We start from the raw sequence: 21,886 nt of genomic DNA on the forward strand, positions 1-21,886 counted from the left end.
ATTGTGAATAGTGCCGCAATAAACATACGTGTGCATGTGTCTTTATAGCAGCATAATTTATAATCCTTTGGGTATATACCCAGTAATGGGATGGCTGGGTCATATGGTACATCTAGTTCTAGATCCTTGAGGAATCGCCATACTGTTTTCCATAATGGTTGAACTAGTTGACAATCCCACCAACAGTGTAAAAGTGTTCCTATTTCTCCACATCCTCTCCAGCACCTGTTGTTTCCTGACTTTTTAATGATCGCCATTCTAACTGGTGTGACATGGTATCTCATTGTGGTTTTGATTTGCATTTCTCTGATGGCCAGTGATGATGAGCATTTTTTCATGTGTCTGTTGGCTGTATGAATGTCTTCTTTTGAGAAATGTCTGTTCATATCCTTTGCCCACTTTTTGATGGGGTTGTTTGTTTTTTTCTTGTAAATTTGTTTGAGTTCTTTGTAGGTTCTGGATATTAGCCCTTTGTCAGATGAGTAGATTGCAAAAATTTTCTCCCATTCTGGAGGTTGCCTGTTCACTCTGATGGTAGTTTCTTTTGCTGTGCAGAAGCTCTTTAGTTTAATGAGATCCCATTTGTCAATTTTGGCTTTTGCTGCCGTTGCTTTTGGTGTTTTAGACATGAAGTCTTTGCCCATGCCTATGTCCTGAATGGTACTACCTAGGTTTTCCTCTAGGGTTTTTATGGTATTAGGTCTAACATTTAAGTCTCTAATCCATCTTGAATTAATTTTCGTATAAGGAGTAAGGAAAGGATCCAGTTTCAGCTTTCTACTTAAAGCTATTTATGACAAACCCACAGCCAATATCATACTGAATGGGCAAAAACTGGAAAAATTCCCTTTGAAAACTGGCACAAGACAGGGATGCCCTCTCTCACCACTCCTATTCAACATAGTGTTGGAAGTTCTGGCTAGGGCAATTAGGCAAGAGAAAGAAATCAAGGGTATTCAGTTAGGAAAAGAAGAAGTCAAATTGTCCCTGTTTGCAGATGACATGATTTATTCTTTTTGTCCTTCACAGTTGATAAATCTTTAGCAAAGTTCTAAATGTATGTTTCCCCTTATTCTATACTCTTTTTCTATGTTACATTGCATATTTTCCCATTAATTAATCTGCTCTTGTTGCCCATAGTCCGCCTAACCCACACCTGCTTATGCGTTGAATGCCAATCAGCCTTTGTTTATTAACTGATCCTATTGTTTCAAAACCATCTTATGCATTTGTCATAAATAAACTCAACACTTCTACAGTACAGGAGATCATATCCACCTGTTAGAGGATAGCCTCATTGTTTCATTCACATTATTTTATTTTTCAAGTCTTTAAAGAAGCTGTTTATTAACTTATATTTAAATGATTTTCAGGAAAAGAAAAATTTGACACAGGTCTCATTCTGCTACTCCCTCAAAGTTTTTGAATTTTTTTTTTATTATGGAAAAACACAAAGCATCAAATTTACTATATTAACCACTTTAGACATAAAAGTCAGTAGTGTTATTTAAGTATATTGACACTATTGTGAAACAGATGTCCAGAACTTTTTCATCTTGCAAAACAGAAACTATACCTATCAAACAACTTCCCTTTTCCACCTCTTCTCAGCCCCTGGCAATCACCATTCTACTTCCTGTTTATAAATTTGACTGCTTTTGATATTGTATATTATACATATAATTGTGTATTATACAAATACATATGCATATACTATAAGGCATATAGTATTAGTCCTTTTGTGATTGGCTTATTTCACTCAGCATTATTTCCTCAAGGTTGATCTATGTTGTAGCATGTGAAAGTATTTTCTCACTTTTAAGGCCAAATAATATTTCATTGTAAGTATATACCACATTTTGTTTATCTTGTCATCCATCAGTGGGCATTTGTGTAGCTTCTGCCTCTTATGAATAATGCTGATATGAATATAGGTGTGCAAATATCTCTTCAGCACGTTATTTTTTGTATTTGAATAGTAGCCATTCTGAGTGTGATGTCATTTCTCATTGTGGTTTTGATTTACATTTCTCTGATGATCAGTGAACATCTTTTTATATGCTTGGTGGCATTTGCATATCATCTTTGGAGAAATCTTTAAGTCCTATATCCATGTCTAAATCAGGTTATTTGATTATTTCGTTGTTGAGTGGTAGTTCTTTATATATTCAGATTAAATCACTTATTTTACATATATATATGTAATTTGGAAATTTTTTTTCCATTTCATACGTTGCCTTTTCATCCAGTTGACTGAATCCTTTAATGTATACAATGTTGTATGTTTGATGTCATCCTATTTGTCTATTTTGGTTTTATTGACTGTGCTTTTTGTGTCATATCCAAGAAATCCTGGTCACATGCAACACCATTAAGGTTTCCCCTTGTGTTTTATTCTAGGAGTTGTATAGGTTGGGTCTTGTGTTTATTTATTTAATGCATTGAGTTAATTTTTTAAAAGTGTTTTTTAAAAAGAGCCCAATTTATTTTTCCATATGTAGATAATCCAGTTTTCTCAGTATCATTTGTTGAAAAAACTGTCACTTCCTAATTGAGGAATCTTGGCACCTTTGTCAAAGATAATATGATCATGTACATGGTGATTTATTTCTGTGTTCTCTATTTTATTTCACTGGTCTATAGGTCTGTCTTTATACCAGTACTGCACTGTTTTGATTACTGTATCTTTGTTATATGTTTTGAAATCAGTTCTGTGAAGTTGGATTGTAAATATTAAAATATTTTTTCTTTTTCAAAATTGTTTTAACTATTTGGTGTATCTTGAAATCACATAGGATTTTTAGGATAAATTTTTCTTTTTCAGCAAAAAAATTGTTGGGATTCTGATAGAAATTGCAATGAATCTGCAGATCACTTTGGATGTATAAACATCTTAACAGTGTTAAGTGTTTCAATTCAGGAACCAAGGGATCTTTATCTCTTCTTTAATTTCTTTCAGCAATATGTTTAGTTTTCAGTGTAAAATCTTTCACTTCTTTGGTTAAGTTTATTTCTAAGTATTTTTTAAATGCTATTGTAAATGGAATCAGTTACCTTTTGGATTGTTTGCCATAAATGTATAAAAATGCAGCTATTTTTGCATTTTGATTTTATATCCCATGACTTTGCTTAATTCATTGACTGGTTCTAACAGGGTTTTTGTGTGTGTGTGTGTGTGTGTGTGTGTGTGTGTGTGTGTGTGTGTGTGTAATAGTTAGAATTTTCTATGTATAAGATCAAGTCATTTCCAAACAGTGAGAATTTTACTTCTGTCTGTCCAGTTTGGATGGCTTTTATTTTATTTTATTTTGTCTCATTGCCCTGGCTGGGGCTTTCAGTACTGTGTTGAATATAAGTGACAAGGGTGGGCATCCTTGCCTTGTTCCTTATCTTAAAAGAAAATATTTCAGTTTTTCACCATTGATTATGATATTAGGTGTGGGATTTTCATATATAGTTTTTATTATGTTGAGGTAGCTTCCTCCTATTCCTAGATTTTTGTGTGTTTATTATGAAAGCGTGCTGAATCTGTTGAATACTTCCATATCAGCTAACATGATCATATGGTTTTTGTTTATTCTGTTAATGTAGGTGTTTGAAGTTTCTTAGTTTAAAAAATTCTGAACCCACAGAGTCTATAGAAGTTCCAATTGTTTTTATGATGTTGCCCATAAATATATTTAGGAAATAACTTATGGGAAGAATAGGAATGGATATATAGGGTCTTTATATGAGTGACTATTTTGTAATATACATGCTTCTGAACTGTGGACTGCCCATTTTTCATTAAAAAAGTTGTAAAATTTTACAAGTTTTTGTTAAAGGCATGGCTAGTTTGCTCTTTCAATGTAGTAAGAACAAATCAGGAACAGGAAGTGAACCATGATATGATCTGTCTCTGCCTATTGATAGTGGCTCACTGAGGAGGTTCAGTAAGATCTTGTATTACTTGTTGGAATATGGAGAAAAATAATTGTTAACTTCCTGACCACAAAGAAGAAGTAAAGAATGAGTGACTAACTCCCTTGAAATGGAAAGGAGATTACCTTAGTAGACAGAATGAAACAAAATTCATCATTCTGTTGTCTGAAATTGAATATATTCTCTCCAAGATGTCATTGACCTTTTTAAATTGAATCTTTTTTTGAAAGTTAGGAAAAAATCAAACCCCAGAGACCACAAATTTGTTTTTAAAAATAGAAAAAGAAAATAGTGAATACTTTGTTAGTACTGAAATACTACAGAAATCTAATACTCCATTAATTTGGGTTTACGTAATTAATGTATCTGTTGACTCATGCCTGAAGTTACAAAGCTTTTCTCAATGCTACCTTGTAATTTGTTTCTTTTTCGATTACACTGGCCTGCCCAGAGTGGTTTCTTTTGAAATATGCACAAACTCTCACTTTTGATGTTCAATTCCCATAAATCACTAGCTCTACTTCTCTACTCTCTTTTCAGACAGTATACATATGGAGTTCTGTAGATGTTTAGATCTTGTAGTAAAGAGTTCCAGTCTGCCTATTTGAATTACTTGTATCTAAAGATCAGTGCCCTTTCCCTTACCTAGCAGCTAGGGCAGTTAGTAAATAAAATTGCTTGTAGATCGTATTACTCATCTGCTTACTATTTTCCTGTAAATTAACAGTTGTCCTGAGAGTAAAAGTTAAATTATCTGGCTGGTACTCAGACATTTTAGGGGTCCTCTCATTTCTGAGCTGTTGTGTTTCTTGTTCTTTCTGTCTGGAAATACTCTACTGCCAGTTACCCATATTTCTCTGATCTTTACTTTCTTCATGTGTGACTAAAATGTCAACTTTCAAGTGAGTTTCATTTTGATTACTCTATTTAAAAGCAGTCTATCACTGCACAATCAATATCCATTTTCTCACCTTTATTTTTCTCCATAGTACCTATTACTACCTGGATTATTAATCATTTGTTTAATGTCTCTTTCCTTGCATTTGAATATTAGAATCATAAAGGAAGGAATTTCTGTTTGTTTTATTTACTGCTATAAATCCATACCTAGAACAGTACCTAGGAACTGTTTCCTAATGGAAGCTAAGTAGAGCTGAAAATGCTGTTCTTTTAATGCGAATGTTAGTTTAAATTCATTATATTCATTTATAAATTTTGGAAAGAAGTGCTCCATCACTATCTCAATTTAAAAGATATTATACAAGTTTATTTCTTAATCTAAGATATTTTTATATAAAGATTTATTGTTGTTGTTGTTTGTTTTTGGTAAATCCACAAACACACAACTCATACTCCTCAAACCCTTGGAACAGCCTCCCAGTTCATTTAACTTTTAAGCTCCCACTTCTTTAGAGCTCTAAATGTTTGACATACATTAAAGAAAAAATTAGAAAGTATTTTTAGGGCATTATATTCAGAACTTTAGGTCATGCATATTAGGAAAGATTCGTGAATCTTTTACCACAATCTTGATCCCAAACAACTCACTATCTGTAGTTTAACATTATCAGGGCATTGATTAGGCTTTCTTATTTACTAGTTTTACGATGGAAAGATTGAAAAAATTGCTTTAAACTGCCCTAAGTTTTGACATTCTTTTTTTTTTTTTTTTTTTTTTAAACATATGCTGTAATACTTGGACTTCTAAGAATACTTAGGTTAAATTAGTAGTTTAATTCAGAAAAATTAACCTATGTATATTTTGTTTTACTCTTACAATCTTAGTAACTTCAACATAGTTTATTGTAGTTTGCTATTAGGGAAATAGACCTCTATGAGGAATCATTGTTTTACAACCTGGTAATCTAAGGAATTCTTAGATCTGCTTGGGAAACCAAAACAAATGTCATGGTGTAATGTACCTTGTGGGAGATTATAAGGTATTCCATATTTTTAAGAACATATGTGTTTCAAGGAAAAAAAATGAATGACATCATTGAGTTTATACTAGGCATACACATTTAATGTGCATATTTTCTTTTCTACTTTGATGAAAGTGTTTTGAAAGCCTGATACACTGCTTAAAGCACACAAGGTGTAGTTCCTCTTTGATTGACTTGAGTTTGAAATAAATAGCCTTATAAATGTAAGGAATTCATGCGTTTTTATTTGGTGACTTAGGTGTGGTTTGCTTCTGCTTTTTTTCAGGGGGATGTTTTTGGATACCATTCTCCCCTCCCGTGATGATAACGGCATACGTCCTGCAATTGGTCAGCGAACCCGTCTAAGCAAAGGAGATATCGCACAGGCAAGAAAGCTGTATAGATGTCCAGGTATTGCACTACACAAACACAAGAGCATGATTGTACTTGATTGTGCTCTTCCAGATGAATAAGCCATGATTTACTCAAGCATTTATTTGTCTCCCTCCCTGTTGGCAAATGATGTGTACAGTTCAAAGTCAATAATCATAAAATGAGGCAGGAGGGAACTATGGAACATCCAATTGCTGTAAATAAAAACAAGTTGTTGAAATCCAAGTTCAAGCACAGGGATAGCATGTTTTATTTCTTTTAATTTAATGAGTGAAAGAGCAAAATAGAATGGTTGCTTGATAGTCATTGATTAAATAGTTGCATGATTTCATAGTCCTTTCTAACATAAAAAGAATATCCTTTATTTGAACTTCAGAATTGGATCCTGGATGATCTTTTCTCACAAATACCATCATTGATGGCATATAAATTACAATTTTATCAGTAGGAATTTATAACTTTGTTGTAAAAAAAAAAAAATGTTCTAACCAGTTGCAAGTGAACTACTGTATGTTTTGCCCCTAAATAAAGTTTCATGAAAGGTCTTAATATTCTAAGGGAACACTATGCCTTAATCGTCCAAGAAAGAAAAAGATTCTGTTTTCCACATTAGAAATCTAGATTCTATTCATCTCCAGTATACTCACAATATTTAAAATATCTTACAGCAAAGAAACATGCTTAACTTTGCATAACACAGTCTTTTCCAAATTATTTGTCCAAGGAAACCTCCTTTTACCCAATACTTACTTGTAGAATTCACTTTTGGAAGTATTGTTCTAGATACTTAAGGTTGCGGATATAATAAAACAATAACTATAAAAGTTTTAATTGGCTGCAAATCTGATAATGTTTGCAGAAAATCAGAGAACTGATGAATATCTTAATCACTGGAGTTTATAATTGCTTATGTTTATTTATATATTGTTATTGGGAAATTCTTATATTAATTAAATTTTTATGATTTCTGGTGTCAGTCCAGGGTACTTTTAGGCTATAGACGAGGGCTAGCTAATTCATTCATAAAAATTTAATATGTACTTATTGACATATGGTATAGAACCCTTCTGTTGGACAGATAAAATTCAAGTGCAAGCAAGAAAAAGTGAGTTGGTTGAATAATCCCAGGAAATACCTGGGAACTTCCCAGGAAGTTCATAATTCAGTATGTGATGGTACTTAAGTCATTGATTCAACCCAGTGGATTCTGTTGACAATCCTGCTGAGAGAAGGGATTTCCTATTCCTTAATACTAGATTTGCTAAGGAAAATTGTAAGAAATTATGATTTTTTTTTCAATTTTACTGTAATTGTTAGCTTTCTTGTAATTTAGGACTATTAAGTTTTTAAAAGGGCAGTTGATACTTTTGGAGTTTAAAGCTGTGTATAAAACCTTTTACATCATAATGATTCAATAATGAAAGTGGGTTTTCAACATTTTTTTGTGTATAAATATATCTGTCTGCCTCTCTAATTTTTCCATGTACCAAAAGACATTTCTACTTAATATTCATTAATTTATTTACTTCGTGTTGTTTACTTAAGTTGCATTCATATTTACATAAATGCCTTGAAAACATTTTATGTATGTTAGATACACATGTATATGTGGTATATTTTTTAAATTCAAATTTGTATAGGAGAAAATGAATTTATAAGAGAATGATAACACTACGACAAAAGATATGGATGATCCTTGACTAATGTCTAGTAACATTGGGCATATACTTTTCAACTTTTAAAAAGTGAAAATTATTTGATTAATAGTAACTAAGTAAATGGCCACTTTGTGTATAAAAGTATCTTGATTATATCTCTAAATGTATGTCTACATACATTACATTTGAGAAACACACTAGAGATTTGTATGCACACGGAATTGTAGGGAAGTCAGGAAGAATAAAAAACTAAGCTTATGATACTGTAATTTAATTTTTAGCCTAAAATTCTTGAATATTTCAGTTATAAACAGGAAGATAATTAGAAGTATAGTTTCTACTTTAGATTTCAATTGTGTAAAATACATTAATGGGCCATTTTCTTACTTGAAATATAGAAATAATAATGTGTACACTATTTTGTTTAATACAATAAAACCACATTGAAAAAAGCACTATGATCTGTGAAAAAGATATTTTGTATTTCTGAAACAGTATGAAAAGCAAATAGGAAGAATTAAAAGAGATATGTAAATATACATATATATCTCTACACATATATATCTACACATATATATACGCATATATGTACACATATATCTACACACATATATGTATATATACACACACATTATATATCTACACACACACACACACATATATATATCTTTTAGTGTTAAATTTTAGTTCCCCAAATCTTTGGGAATGACTTTTTCTTCTATCTTGGCCTTTTTTTTCACTTTTATCTTTGACTCAGTGGTTATATGTGCAGGTTTGTTACATGGGAATGTTGTGTGATGCTGAGGTTTGGGCTGTAAATGATCCTGTCATCTCAGTTCTAAACGTAGAGCCCAACAGGTAGTTTTCAACCCTTGCCGCCTCCCACTCCCTCCCCTCTAGTAGTCCGTACTGGCTATTCTTCCAATTGTTATGTAAAGTATACTCTATGTTCAGCTCCCACTTACAAGTGAGAATATGTGGTATTTGGTCTTCTGTTCCCAAGTTAATTCACTTCACATTATGACCTCCAGCTCCATTCATGTGGCTACGAGGAACAAGATTTCATTCCTTTTATAGCTGTGTGGTATTTCATGGTGTATATGTATCACACTTTCTTTATTCAGTCCACCATCGATGGGCATCCAGGTTGAATCCATGGCTTCGCTATTGTGAGCAGTGCTGCGATGAACATACCAGCGCACGTGCCTTTTTGGTGGTACGATTTGTTTTCCTTCGGATATATGCTTAGTAATGAGATGGCAGGGTTGAATTGTAGTTGTGTTTTAAGTTCTTTGAGAAATCTCCAAACTGCTTTCCCCAGTGGCTGAACTACTTTTTATTCCCAACAACAGTGTGTAAGCATTCTCTTTCTCTACAGCCTTGCCAGTGTCTGTTGTTTTTCATTTTTTTAATAATAGCCATTTTGACTGGTATAAGCTGGACTTTTTAATGTTCACCAAATAGCCCCCTCCTTTCCTCTTGTTCTTTCTCTTTTCCTCTGTTTCTTTCTCTGCCCCTCTCAGCCATTCTGTGCATGTGGATATATCTATCTCCCCTTTTGTTTCTTTCTGTTTCTGAAATAGTTAGCTTTGAGCCCTGCATATAGTTATATGTTTAAGGTTCTTCTCTCTTCCTTAAATGAAGTGCACTCATGACTTATCAGGATAAGGACAATGATACTGGCATAAATATACTTACCGCAAGCCAAATGACATTAAGCTACACTGATGCAGTAGGTTTACCAATAACTGCAAATTATGGAATAGAGTTAAAGATTCATAACTGTACATATAAGTCTAAATAGGGTGACTTATCTGTGAATGACCCAGAAGACAGTAAGAGTTTATAAACTGAGTTCTGATTGTGTTTGGTTTTCATACAGAGAGGCGGGGGTTATAAATCTGCATATTCCTTTGGAGTTTGTTTTATTCTTACTCTTTGGTTAGAAATTCCTGGTGGAAAGGCAGACAAAAACAAGCAATGGGGAAAGGACTTCCTATTCAACAAATGGTACTGGGATACCTGGCTAGCCATGTGCAGAAGAATGAAACTGGACTCTATCTTTCACCATATACAACCATATACAAAAGTTAACTCAAGATGAATTAAAGATTTAAATGTGAGACCTTGAACTATAAGAAGACTTAAATAAAGCATAGGAATCACCATTCTGGACATCGGCCTTGGGAAATAATTTATGACTAAGTCCTCAAAAGTGATTCAACAAAAATAAAAATTGACAAGTGGGACTGAGTTAAACTAAAGGGCTTCTACACAGCAAAAGAAACTATCAACAAAGCAAACAGACAACCTATACAATGAGAGAGAATATCCACAAGCTACGCATCTGACAAAGGTCTAATATCCAGAATCTATAAAGAACCAATCAACAAGCAAAACAAATAACCCCATTTAAAATATGGGCAAAAGATATGAACACATACTTCTCAAAAGAAGACGTACAATCAGCCAACAAACATATGAAAAAATGCTCATCATCACTGACCATCAGAGAAATGCAAATCCAAACTACAGTGAGATGCCATCTCACACCAGTCAGAATAGCTGTTATTAAAAAGATGAAAAACAACAGATGCTGCTGAGGCTGTGGAGTAAAGGGAATATTTATACACTGTTGATGGGAATTTAAATTACTTCAGCCACGGTGGAAAGCAATTTGGATATTTCTCAAAGAACGTAAAACAGAACTGCTACTCAACCCAGCAACCCCATTACTGTGTATATATCCAAAAGAAAGTAAATTGTTCTGCCAAAAGAGCACATGCATTCTCACGTTTGTCGCTGCACTATTTACAATAGCAAACTCATGGAATCAATCTAGGTGTCCATCAATGATGGGTTGGATTTTTAAAAATATGGTACCTATAGACCTGGAATACTAGGCAGTCATAAAAAAAGAATGAAATCATGTCGTTTTTAGCCACATGGATGGAACTGGAGGCCATAATCCTAAATCAACTAACACAGGCACAGAAAAGCAAATACTACATGTCCTCATTTATAAGTGGGAGCTAAATATTGAGCACACATGAGCATAAACATGAAAACAAGAGACACTGTGGGCTACTAGATGGGAAAGGGTGGGAGGCAGCAAGGGTTGAAAAATTACCAACTAGGTTCTATGCTCACTACCTGAGTGCAATATGCCTATGCAACTATTTTATACATATACTATTTATATCTAAAATAAAAGTTGAAATTAAAAAATGAAAGACCTGCTGGCAAATGAAGCCAGTAAAATATATTTGGTTACTTTTAATGCCAGCTTTTTTTTTCTCATCAGTTTTTGCTCCCAGCTTTATTAGATCTGCATTTTACGGCACTGTTTTGTAGAGGTTAATCTTGAAAAAAATACTGACCTGGTAAAGAGTATAGTTAGCTATACAAGACTGTGGGTTTTATGGTCTGTGATAAGTGGGGCCTTGAGTCCAAAAGGGCAAGTTTCTCACAGAAAGACTATAAATACTGCTAAATGATATATAAATTTTTTAATGTATCAGAAGAGTGATGGCATTAAAATGTATCTATTTTAATTTTCCTTAAAATAATACTATCATTTTGTGAAATTTATAGCTGATAAATACCTTGTAATCTATTCTTATATTTATTTATATATGCCAAAAATATAAATTAGGTTGGTATATGAAACCACATTAGTTATTGTACAGTCAATGCATACTCATTATGAAAAAGCTAAATACAGAAATAAGGTTAGATTTTGAAGGGGATAGTATGAGGAGATGTTTCCTTCAGTTTGCAGTTGCTTTCATTGCTATTTCTTGCTCTTGGCTTTAGAGACAGGAGAGTGAAGTCTCTTTATGCATTGTTGTGTTAAGAAAGAATATGATCCCTTAGAGCTCTGGCACTCTACTACTATAAGATGCCTTCATTCATTGCCAGATCATGTAGCCACAAGCGGCGTGGGAAAGGAAGGTAGAGCTGCTTGACATTGGGATTGAACAGGTTTCTGGACACTGCTTCCAAAAGACAAATCCTTTGTCTTTATGATGGTTTCCAAGCCTTTCAAGCATTAAGACATTTTAAAGGACACCTAGTAGCTAATGCTACTTGCCTGTCTTTGTAATCCTTTGTATTCCATATACTGTGAAGACAACAGAAGTCCACATGGGGAGGAGAATGGCTATTATTACAACACTTCATCTTCCCATTAACCCAATAATTAGCAGTTTATTTGGAAGGAGGTGATTTCTAAGGTACATGAGTGGTAACGTATTTTCTCTTGTCTTAAATGATTATTTGTTCTCATCTTTTCTCTCTTTTGGGGTCTCCTTTTTCTATGATTCTCATTTTCTAAATGCATTGTCCTCCACTTTTCCCTACTCATAGGATTACTTTCCCTTCTTATTACTAAGATGCTTAATTTAGCTACTCTTTTGTCTTTGTCTGCTTTTTGTCTTAATTTAGTTTTTCTATAATCCCATGATCTTTTGCTTATAACTACTTAGTATTTAGACCAACTGTTGGCCCTCCTGTTCTCTCAGTAAGTCTTCCTTAACTATGTCAAGTAACATAGTGAAAATTTTAAAAGTATAACATAAATTGATAATCTAAAAATAAAGGGATTTTGAGGATTAGAATCTCTATCATTATGTAAAAGTGTTGCCTATTCCCACAGGAACATATGTACCACCTATGTTCCCAAATAAACAAGTGTTTCTACTTTTAATAAGAAACAATACTTGTATGGAATGTACATATCTATGGATGCACATTTATGTGGAGGCTGTAGGGTGGAAGGCCAGTTTCAACATGCATGGAGTTTGAATGCATTGTTTTAAACACTTGCTTCATTTAATTTAGCATTAAAATGAATTAAAGCTTCTTTTCAATTACTTAAATCATAATTACTTACATTTTGAGAGAATTCTCCTAGATTCCAAATAGAATATATTTTATATAGCTGCTTTTGTATATATGATTCATGGCTAAAATATATTGCCAAGATGCAAAAAAATGCATTTAGCTATTCCTTTTAATTTATTGATGGATCTGTTTATTCATCTACCCAGCAGACATTCCCTCAATTAGTGAATGGTAGCCAGGGTCATCCAACAGCACAAGCCAGAACTGTGGGGAACATTGTTGCCTCCTTCCTCCCTCTGCTTCTCCCCTGATACTTAATGAGTTCCTGGGTTATTACTATTATTTTTGCCTTTTTTTTTTTTTTTTTGAGACGGTGTCTCACTCTGTCACCAGGCTGGAGTATAGTGGTGTGCTCTCGGCTCACTGCAAGCTCCATCTCCCGGGTTCAAGAAATTCTTATGCTTCAGGCTCCCGAGTAGCTGGGACTACAGGTGTGTGCCACCATACCCAGCTAAATTTTGTATTTTTAATAGAGACGAGGTTTCACCATGTTGGCCAGTATGGTCTTGATCTCTTGACCTCATGCTCCACCCGCCTCGGCCTCCTAAAGTACTGGGATTACAGGCGTGAGCCACCGCACCTGTTCTATTTTTGCCCTCTTAGTATCTCACATTCCTGTAGTGAATCCCTTGTCTAGGTGGCATCCTCTCTTTTCTGGACGACTCTTTGGCCTCTTGCCTTTATTTTTATATCCTATCTGTTCTCCAGCTATGCTGCTTGTTGTCTGGGCTGCATACTGGATGAGAAAAGCTTCCTGGAGTTGCTTCGTTTTAAAGGATGGTTTGGGCTTGGCTATGCAGTTATAACAGAAATGTATTTTTAAATGTTCTAGTAATTTATCTCTTTTAATATTTGCTTATTTAAACATAATTTTAAACCAAAATTGTATTTATGATATTTAAAATGGAAAGGAACTATGGATTTATGAATTGTTTAAATTAACCAACTACTAAGTTGATTCAACATATTTTTATTTCTTTCTTTGCCCTAAAGATTCCTTTTTTTTTTTTTTTTTTCTGAGATGGAGTGTTGCTCTGTCACCCAGGTTGGAGTGCAGTGATGCAATATTGACTTACTCCAACCTCCGCCTCCTGGGTTCAAGTGATTCCTGCCTCAGCCTCCCAAGAAGCTGGGATTAAAAGTGCCTGCCACCACCACGTCTGGCTAATTTTTGTATTTTTAATAGAGACGGGGTTTCATCATGTTGGCCAGGCTGGTCTCGAACTCCTGACCTCAGGTGATCAGCCCGCCTTGGCCTCCCAAAGTTCTGAGACTACAGGCATGAGCCACTGTGCCCAGCCAAGTTTATCTGTTTCTTTGGGGATTTACCTAATACAAATTATTGTGTGTCTACTGACGTTATCATTACCCTTAGTAAAATTATATAAATGTGTTCCTGCCGAATATGGAGAAGGGGAAGTTTTCAACCTTTGAGATATGATGGGAGCTATAGACATTAGACAGCAAAAATATTTGCAGATCAATATGGAGACAGCTATGATAGTAACCATGTAGGCCGGGCGCAGTGGCTCACGCCTGTAATCCCGGCACTTTGGGAGGCGGGTGGATCACGAGGTCAGAAGATCGAGAGCATCCTGGCTAACACGGTGAAACTCTGTCTCTACTAAAAATACAAAAAGTTTGCCGGGCGTCGTGGCGGGCATCTGTAGTCCCAGCTACTTGGGAGGCTGAGGCAGGAGAACGGTGTGAACCCGGGAGGCGGAGCTTGCAGTGAGCCGAGATCGTGCCACTGCACTCCAGCCTGGGCGACAGAGCGAGACTCTGTCTCAAAACAAAAACAACAACAACAACAAAAACGAAACAAAAAAGTAGCCACGTAATTAAAAGAATGAGAGTTTATTACAATAATTCCTTAACAACACACAATCTAAGTGGTGTTTCCACAATTCAAACACAATTTTGTATGCTAGAAGGAACATACGTATGGATTAATTTAAAAGTGAGATGATTCACATGATAAAAGGTTTTATAAGCTTAACTTCTCAGTTGTTTTGTTTTAAATTTCTTGTGATTAGAGCATTCGTATGCCTCTTTATATTAATCGTCCTTTATGCTTTTACTTTCCCTAATATTATTGCAGAAGTAGTTGTATTGCACACACATTATTACTCTCACAAGAAACACCATTATGAAGTTTATATTATCGTGATAGCCATTTTACAGAAGAGAAAACCGGGGTAAAGCTTTTGAGCTTTGCATGTGATAATGTAATTAACAAGTGAAGTGACAATGACAGCATTTAAACATGTCATCTTGACCAGAAGCAGTGGCTCACGCCTTTAACCCCAGCACTTTGGGAGGTCGAGGCAGGCGGACCACCTGAGGTCAGGAGTTAGAGACCAGCCTGTCCAACATGGTGAAACTCCATCTCTTCTAAAAATACAAAAATTAGCTGGGAGTGTTGGTGCATGCCTGTAATCCCAGCTATTCTTGAGGCTGAGGCAAGAGAATCACTTGAACCTGGGCGGTGGAGGTTGCAGTGAGCTGAGATTGAGCCACTGCACCCCAGCGTGGGTGACAAATTGAGACTCTTTCCCCAAAATAAAATAAAAAAAACTTATGTCATCTCATCCACTCACCTTGCTGTCAATGAACAGTCTAAGCATTTGGACTTAGTAGTGTCCACTTTTTTTTTTTTTTTGCTAATTTTCCTTTAGTTTTTTAAATAATAAAGTTTGACTTTTATATCTGAGAATAAATCAACAAATTCTGAAACATGTAGTAGGGGTCAGCTAGCCTGGGACAATCACATTTATTGAAGAAAATTCACAAGTAATTACCACAACTTGAATGAACATGTTTCTACTTCTTGCATTATAATCAAACACTGTATTATCGACTTATTAATTTTTAGTGTATGTTGTATTTTGTTTAGCATGTGTTTATCTCTTAATCAGAACAGTATTGTATGCATACATTTATGGATTAAGTATATGTAATTTATTTAATTGCACTTGAAGAAATTCAATACTGGCATTCTCTGTGGCTTAGTGGGGTTTTAAATTGTTACAGAATTTATTTTTAAACTGCTGTTAATTATAGGTTTTTTTTTTTTTATAGAAACACACTCAACTCCCAAATAATTGTTTAGCATTTAACTGATCCTACTTAGAAGCACATTGTTTGCATTAATGAAATCTTAATACATTTTCATTTTTCTAAGACTTCTTTTAACCTTACATTTATCAAGTGCCTTGGATGATTTATAGAACAGTGCGGATTTATGTATTCTTGACCTTGAGCTTTTTAATTTTGTCCTAAAGTTGCTTTTGTCTCTCTGTTCATCAGACTAAACATTACTCCTACTTTAAATTTATTGTGTTGTACAAACATAATACCTATTTTTCTGAATATTTATATCATATCTATTTTTAGAGCTCTATGCTTTGTTTTCATATTCACTATCTTTCTTTATTTAACACAAGCTATACAGATCCATTTATAATTTATTAAGAAGTTGATGAGATGAGAGTTCACTTGCTGGTAGCTAAGGCCTTGTAATATGATAATAGCTCCGTTTTGATTGCAGTGTCCTTCAGAGGGAAGGAACCGTTCTTTCAAATTGTTAAGTGAAGGTATAAAGAGTACTGGCTGCAGTGGAGGAATTATTCTTAAGTTAAGGATACTTCAAGCAGCCTAGGTTCGTGGCATATAGCATGTCTTGCAAGAGCAACAGGGAAGCCCATTATAGGATGGTGCTGACAATTGGCCTTGGATGAACACAGATCCTCATGCTGCGCAGCTAATAATTTGCTATTTCAAATGACTGAAAATTGGTTCCAGGGAATTAGACAAGCTTAGCAAGAGGAAAATACACAAATTGCTTTTTTTTTTTTTTTTTTTTAATTTAACCTCAACTGAGAAAAGTAAATAAATGTTTGCATCTTTTTGGAAAATTTGAATCTTCCATGATGTTTATATATATTTTTTCTTATTTTGAAAAAAAAGTTTATTGTGTTTGACATTTTGATATTATCTTTGCTGACTACTCATTAGTTATTACTTAATATTTTTAAAATTTGATATGGTATTCACTTACACTTAGCCTCAATTTAAATCAAATATATTAGTGAAATGTTTCATGTGGTCCCAGAGCCATGTCATCCAGGTGTCACTGGCCTGAATCTGAACATGAGCATGCTTTAGAGTGGCTACTGGCTCCTTGGAAATGAATAAGAAAGGTTTCCATGAAGAAGAATTTTATGAATGTCACATTATTTATCTTATAATCGTATTCGGTGATTCGTCATAGGGATGCCATTAAATATACTGGAATTCCAGTAAGGGACATAAAAAGAAATTTACTAAGAAAGGAAACATCTTCTATAAAATACAAACATTTAGTCTTGTCTAATACTAAAAAAACCCTTCAAGGCTTTATTTATGATATTCATGTCTTTTATGCAAATTAACCAATGATCTTATATTTTTTTCCTTTCAGCATGTGGAGAAACCCTACAAGAATCCAATGGCAACCTTTCCTCTCCAGGATTTCCCAATGGCTACCCTTCTTACACGCACTGCATCTGGAGAGTTTCTGTGACCCCAGGGGAGAAGGTAGTTTATACTGTCAAGCCCACTATTTTACTCTCATATAAGTACAAAGGTTCATCATCCTTCAAACATAAATTTGCTTTTTCCTTTATTCTTGTTTGATTTTTCAAATAGACTAAAAAGTTCAGAAAATTCATAATGGGAATTTCTTAAACTCCAGGAATTTTTTTGAAATATGTAATTTAAAAATTTTTAATGCAATAGGAGGGTTGAAATAATACATATTATATTCTCAGACACAAATGAAATTGTGGTAAAAATCAGTATCAGAAAGACGCTTAGAAAAATCCCCATATATTTTAAAATTTAAAAACATATATCTAGATGTCCAGTTCAACCAGGAAAAGTTATAATGAAAATTGTAAACTATTTTCAACTGTAATATCAGAAAAATATTGAATACCAACCCTGTAAAATGCAAATAGAGTAGTACTTAGTTGAAAGAAAATTCACAGACTTAAATACTTATGTTAGGAAATATGAAATTCAGACCCCAAACTAATGAGCCTAGATGACCATATGAAGAGGTTAGAAAAAGAGCAATAAAATAAAAGATATTTTAAAAGTAAATAGTAAAAGATAAAGTTAATAACATGAAAACAACATATGATAGGCAGTATGAACAAAGTTCATAGTTTGAATTGATTTAAAAAAAAAAGAAAAAGGAAGTGGGTCAGGCAAGGTGGTTCACGCCTATAATCCCAGCACTTTGGGAGGCTAAGGTGAGTGGGTCACTCGAGGTCAGGAGTTCGAGACCAACCTGGCCAACATGGTGAAACACCATCTCTACTAAAAATGCAAAAATTAGCCTGACGTGGTGGCACACAGCTGTAATCCCACCTATTCAAGGGGCTGAGGCAGGAGAATCACTTGAACCCCGACGGGGAGGGTGCAGTGAGCTGAAATCCCACCACGGCTCTCCAGCCTGGGTAACACAGCAAGACTCTTGTCAAAAACAAAAGCAAGGCCGGGCGCGGTGGCTCACGCCTATAATTCCAACACTTTGGGAGGCCGAGGCGGGTGGATCACCTGAGGTCAGGAGTTTGAGACCAGCCTGGCCAACATGGAGAAGCCCTGTCTCTACAAAAAATATAAAAATTAGCTGGGCGTGTTAGCACGAGCCTGTAATCCCAGCTTCTCAGAGGCCGAGGCAGGAGAATCGCTTGAACCCAGTAGGCGGAGGTTTCGGTGAGCCTAGATAGTGCTATTGCACTCCAGCCTGGATGATAAGAGTGAAACTCTTGTCTCAAAAAAAAAAAAAAAAAATAGACAAGAACAAACCCCAGGGAAAAAGATGAAAACATGTTTGATAAAGAAAGATGAAGACTAATAGAGAAAACACAATTATCTAACATTTGGGGAAAAAATTTAAAAGATTATTAGAACCATACAGTCTTTAGACAACAAAATCAGAATAAAAGAATCTTTTGAACATGACATCAATAACTTAAAAACAATGAATAAAATGGGCAAATTTCTTTAAAATATTACAACTAAGTTCTTATTCAAGAAGAAATTAAAAAGTATTTACAATAGCAAAGACATGGAATGAAGCTAGATGCCCATTGATGGTGGATTGGATGAAGAAAATATGGTACATACACACCATGGAATATTATGCAACCACAAAAAAAGAATGAACTCATGTCCTTGTAGCAACATAGATGGAGCTAAAGGCCATAATCCTAAATGAATCAATGCAGGGATGGAAATTTAAATACCACAAGGTCTCATTTATAAGTGGGAGCTAAACATTGAGCACCTATAGACTCAAACATGGGAATAAAAGACACTGAAGGCCACTAGGTGGGGGAGCCTGGAAAGGAGGAATGGGTTGAAAAACGACCTGTGGGTAGTTTGTACTTTGTCTTTGTTTCTTATTTGCCTGGAAGAACTTAAGTACTCTCATTAGCTGTGGTGGTCATGCAATTGCAATTTTTTTTTAAAGTTTGATGTTCTTGATGATAACTGAATGGTAAGAGGAGATAATCATGCCTATGGAGTTGTCCAGATTTTTGTAATGTTCACAGTGGAAACTCTGAATGAAACATTTATGTAACATAAATAATTTTTAGATGCAAAAAGTTACAACTGACTTGGAATACATGAATGCATGCATAGTTCTTGATATAGTTATTTTTAATTTAAAAAGTATAAGTCTGTCGTAATATGGTTATACGTGTTGATCATTTTTTATTTAAGTTCTTTTAATAAGAGTCAGAAAATATATTATGAAGGTCATTCTTACAAAATCACTGAAGAGTGAACTTCAAAAGATACAAATTTTGAGAACAAGTTTAAAGTATACATGATTCTAAAAAGAAAACCTCATAGAATATGAAACGTTTGGGAACAAGATTAATCGAATTAAATTGTTTCATAACAGCAAGTTAATATCTGGGAAAAGCATTTCTCCTGTCCAATTCCAAAACTCTCACCATTAGCATTCAGAGTTAATTTATTTTTCTTGTATGTGCGATTATCTATAAAACTATATTTCCAAAAATATTGTAAATAGGAAGAAAAAATCTATCATATTATCTATTATTTTTCTTAATATTATTTATGATGATTAGTGAATAAATTAGAGTGTTATAAGAATCTAGTGAGCAATTTTAACTCATTTTAGTCCTTGTGTATTTATTATTTTCTTATTTTCTTTCTCCTAATATTTGGTTTCATTCTGCTGGGAATTTAACTCATTAATTTCAAGCATCTTTTATTTTCCAAAGTAAACACTGAAGGCTGTAATTTTCCCCTCAGAACTACTTTACCTGAATACCACCAGCTTAAAATAGAGAATTTGTTATGCTTCAATTCTACTTTTTTCTGTTACTATTATTTTTTCTTAACCCACATATTTTTTTCAGTAATGTGTTTTTCTTCTTTGCAAACATTATTTTTTCAATCATCCTTTTCTTATTTATCCCTCCTTGAGTCACCTTTAGGTAAAGCGCTATCCTTGTGTGTCAGTTTTTGCAATAGCTTCAGGCTGATAGGACCTTCAGAGTGACTAGTATTCATAAGACTAATCTTTGCTTTAAAAATATGTTTTGTGCAATGGTTGGGTGCATTCATCTTAATTGTGATGGTCATATGTTCTGTATATTATTGTTTTGTCTGTTTGATTTATCGGATATTTACAAATATTTGTCACTATGGTAGATTTGTTCATTGCTCTTTATAGCCTTTTTAATTTTTGTTTTATATATGTTTATGCTATATCATTTTATACTCATGTTTACAATATTTTATCCTCTGATGTATTAAACTATTATCACTGTATAATGAATTTCTTTATTTCTAGAGATGGTTCAGGTTAACACTCTATTTTGTCTATTATTAATAAAGCTGTACTTTATTATATTATAAAGTTCTATAATTATCTTTTAATTAATATATTTGTCAGGTATATCTTTGTCCTGCTCTAGACATCTAGACATTCAATCATTTCCAACCTTTTGTTTCAGGTACCTAATTCAGTTTATTTTTATTTAATCAGTGGATGGCAGGTTTTGTCTTTAATTACAGTGCTTATTGTAGTTCTATTTATTGTGAGTATTGGTGTGTTTTAGGCAGTATACAGTCCAGTTTATTTTTTGTTTAATCCATGATGGCAAGTTTTGTCTTTAGTCAGAATGCTCACTGCAGTTCTATTTATGGTAACTATTGGTGTGTTTTTATTTCTTATTTGCATTTTAATACATCCTTTTTTTTTTCTCCCCCTTTGCCTTCTTATGCATTGAATTACGTTTTGTTTTTTTCTCATTTCATATTTTTCTCTCTACTAGTTTGAAAGTTTTAAACGTATACTCTATCATTTAGTACTCTCTTTCTACCAGCTTTCTTTCTTAATCAAGTTATATTTCATTTGTATCTTTAGCCTCTTCCCAGTTCAAGAAAGGATCTTATCCCAATTCAAAAAAGGATCTTAAAACATATAAGATTATTCCCTTTTTGTAAGATATTGGTTTGCATGTTTGTTGATACCTTTTTTTAATCACACAAATGAGATACTGTTGCTTTTTGCACTTTACATTAGTTTTACATGTGCAAATACTAGCATGGATTTTTATTATTTATTGTGGTAAAATAAACTACAATATTATTGTGGTAAAAACTACATAGCATAAAATTTGCCATCTTACCCATTTTTAGGTGTACAGTTCAGTATGTTAAGTATATTCACATTGTTGTGAAACAGATCTCCAGAGCTTTTTCATCTTGCAAAACTGCAACTCTATACTCATTAAACCAAACAAATACCTTTCCCTCCATCCCTTTGCGCCTGGCAATCATCATTCTACTTTCTGTTTCTGTGAATTTGAGAAACCTCATATGATTGGAATCATAGATCTGTCCCTTTGTGACTGGATTATCTCACTTAGCATAATGCCCTCAAGGTTCATCCATGTGACATGATTTATTTTTTAATAAATAAATTATTAAAATTATAATGAATAATATTCTGCTGTATGAATACACCACATTTTCTTTATCCTTTCACTCATT

The 21,886-nt window shown here is 33.8% G+C and overlaps 1 protein-coding gene across 2 annotated transcripts in view; it reads left to right on the top strand.

Moving 5' to 3' along the window:
* Positions 1–21,886, top strand: part of TLL1 (tolloid like 1) — a 226,633-nt gene that overhangs the window by 131,098 nt on the left and 73,649 nt on the right. For both annotated transcript variants that reach the window (XM_028848870.2, XM_015139468.3), the window contains 2 exons: positions 6,130–6,254; positions 17,262–17,377. In XM_028848870.2, coding sequence (XP_028704703.2) covers positions 6,130–6,254; positions 17,262–17,377 — 241 coding nt within the window. The remainder of the gene's footprint in view (positions 1–6,129; positions 6,255–17,261; positions 17,378–21,886) is intronic.

Source organism: Macaca mulatta, chromosome 5 (genome assembly GCF_049350105.2).
Source record: "Macaca mulatta isolate MMU2019108-1 chromosome 5, T2T-MMU8v2.0, whole genome shotgun sequence".
NCBI lineage: Eukaryota > Metazoa > Chordata > Mammalia > Primates > Cercopithecidae > Macaca > Macaca mulatta.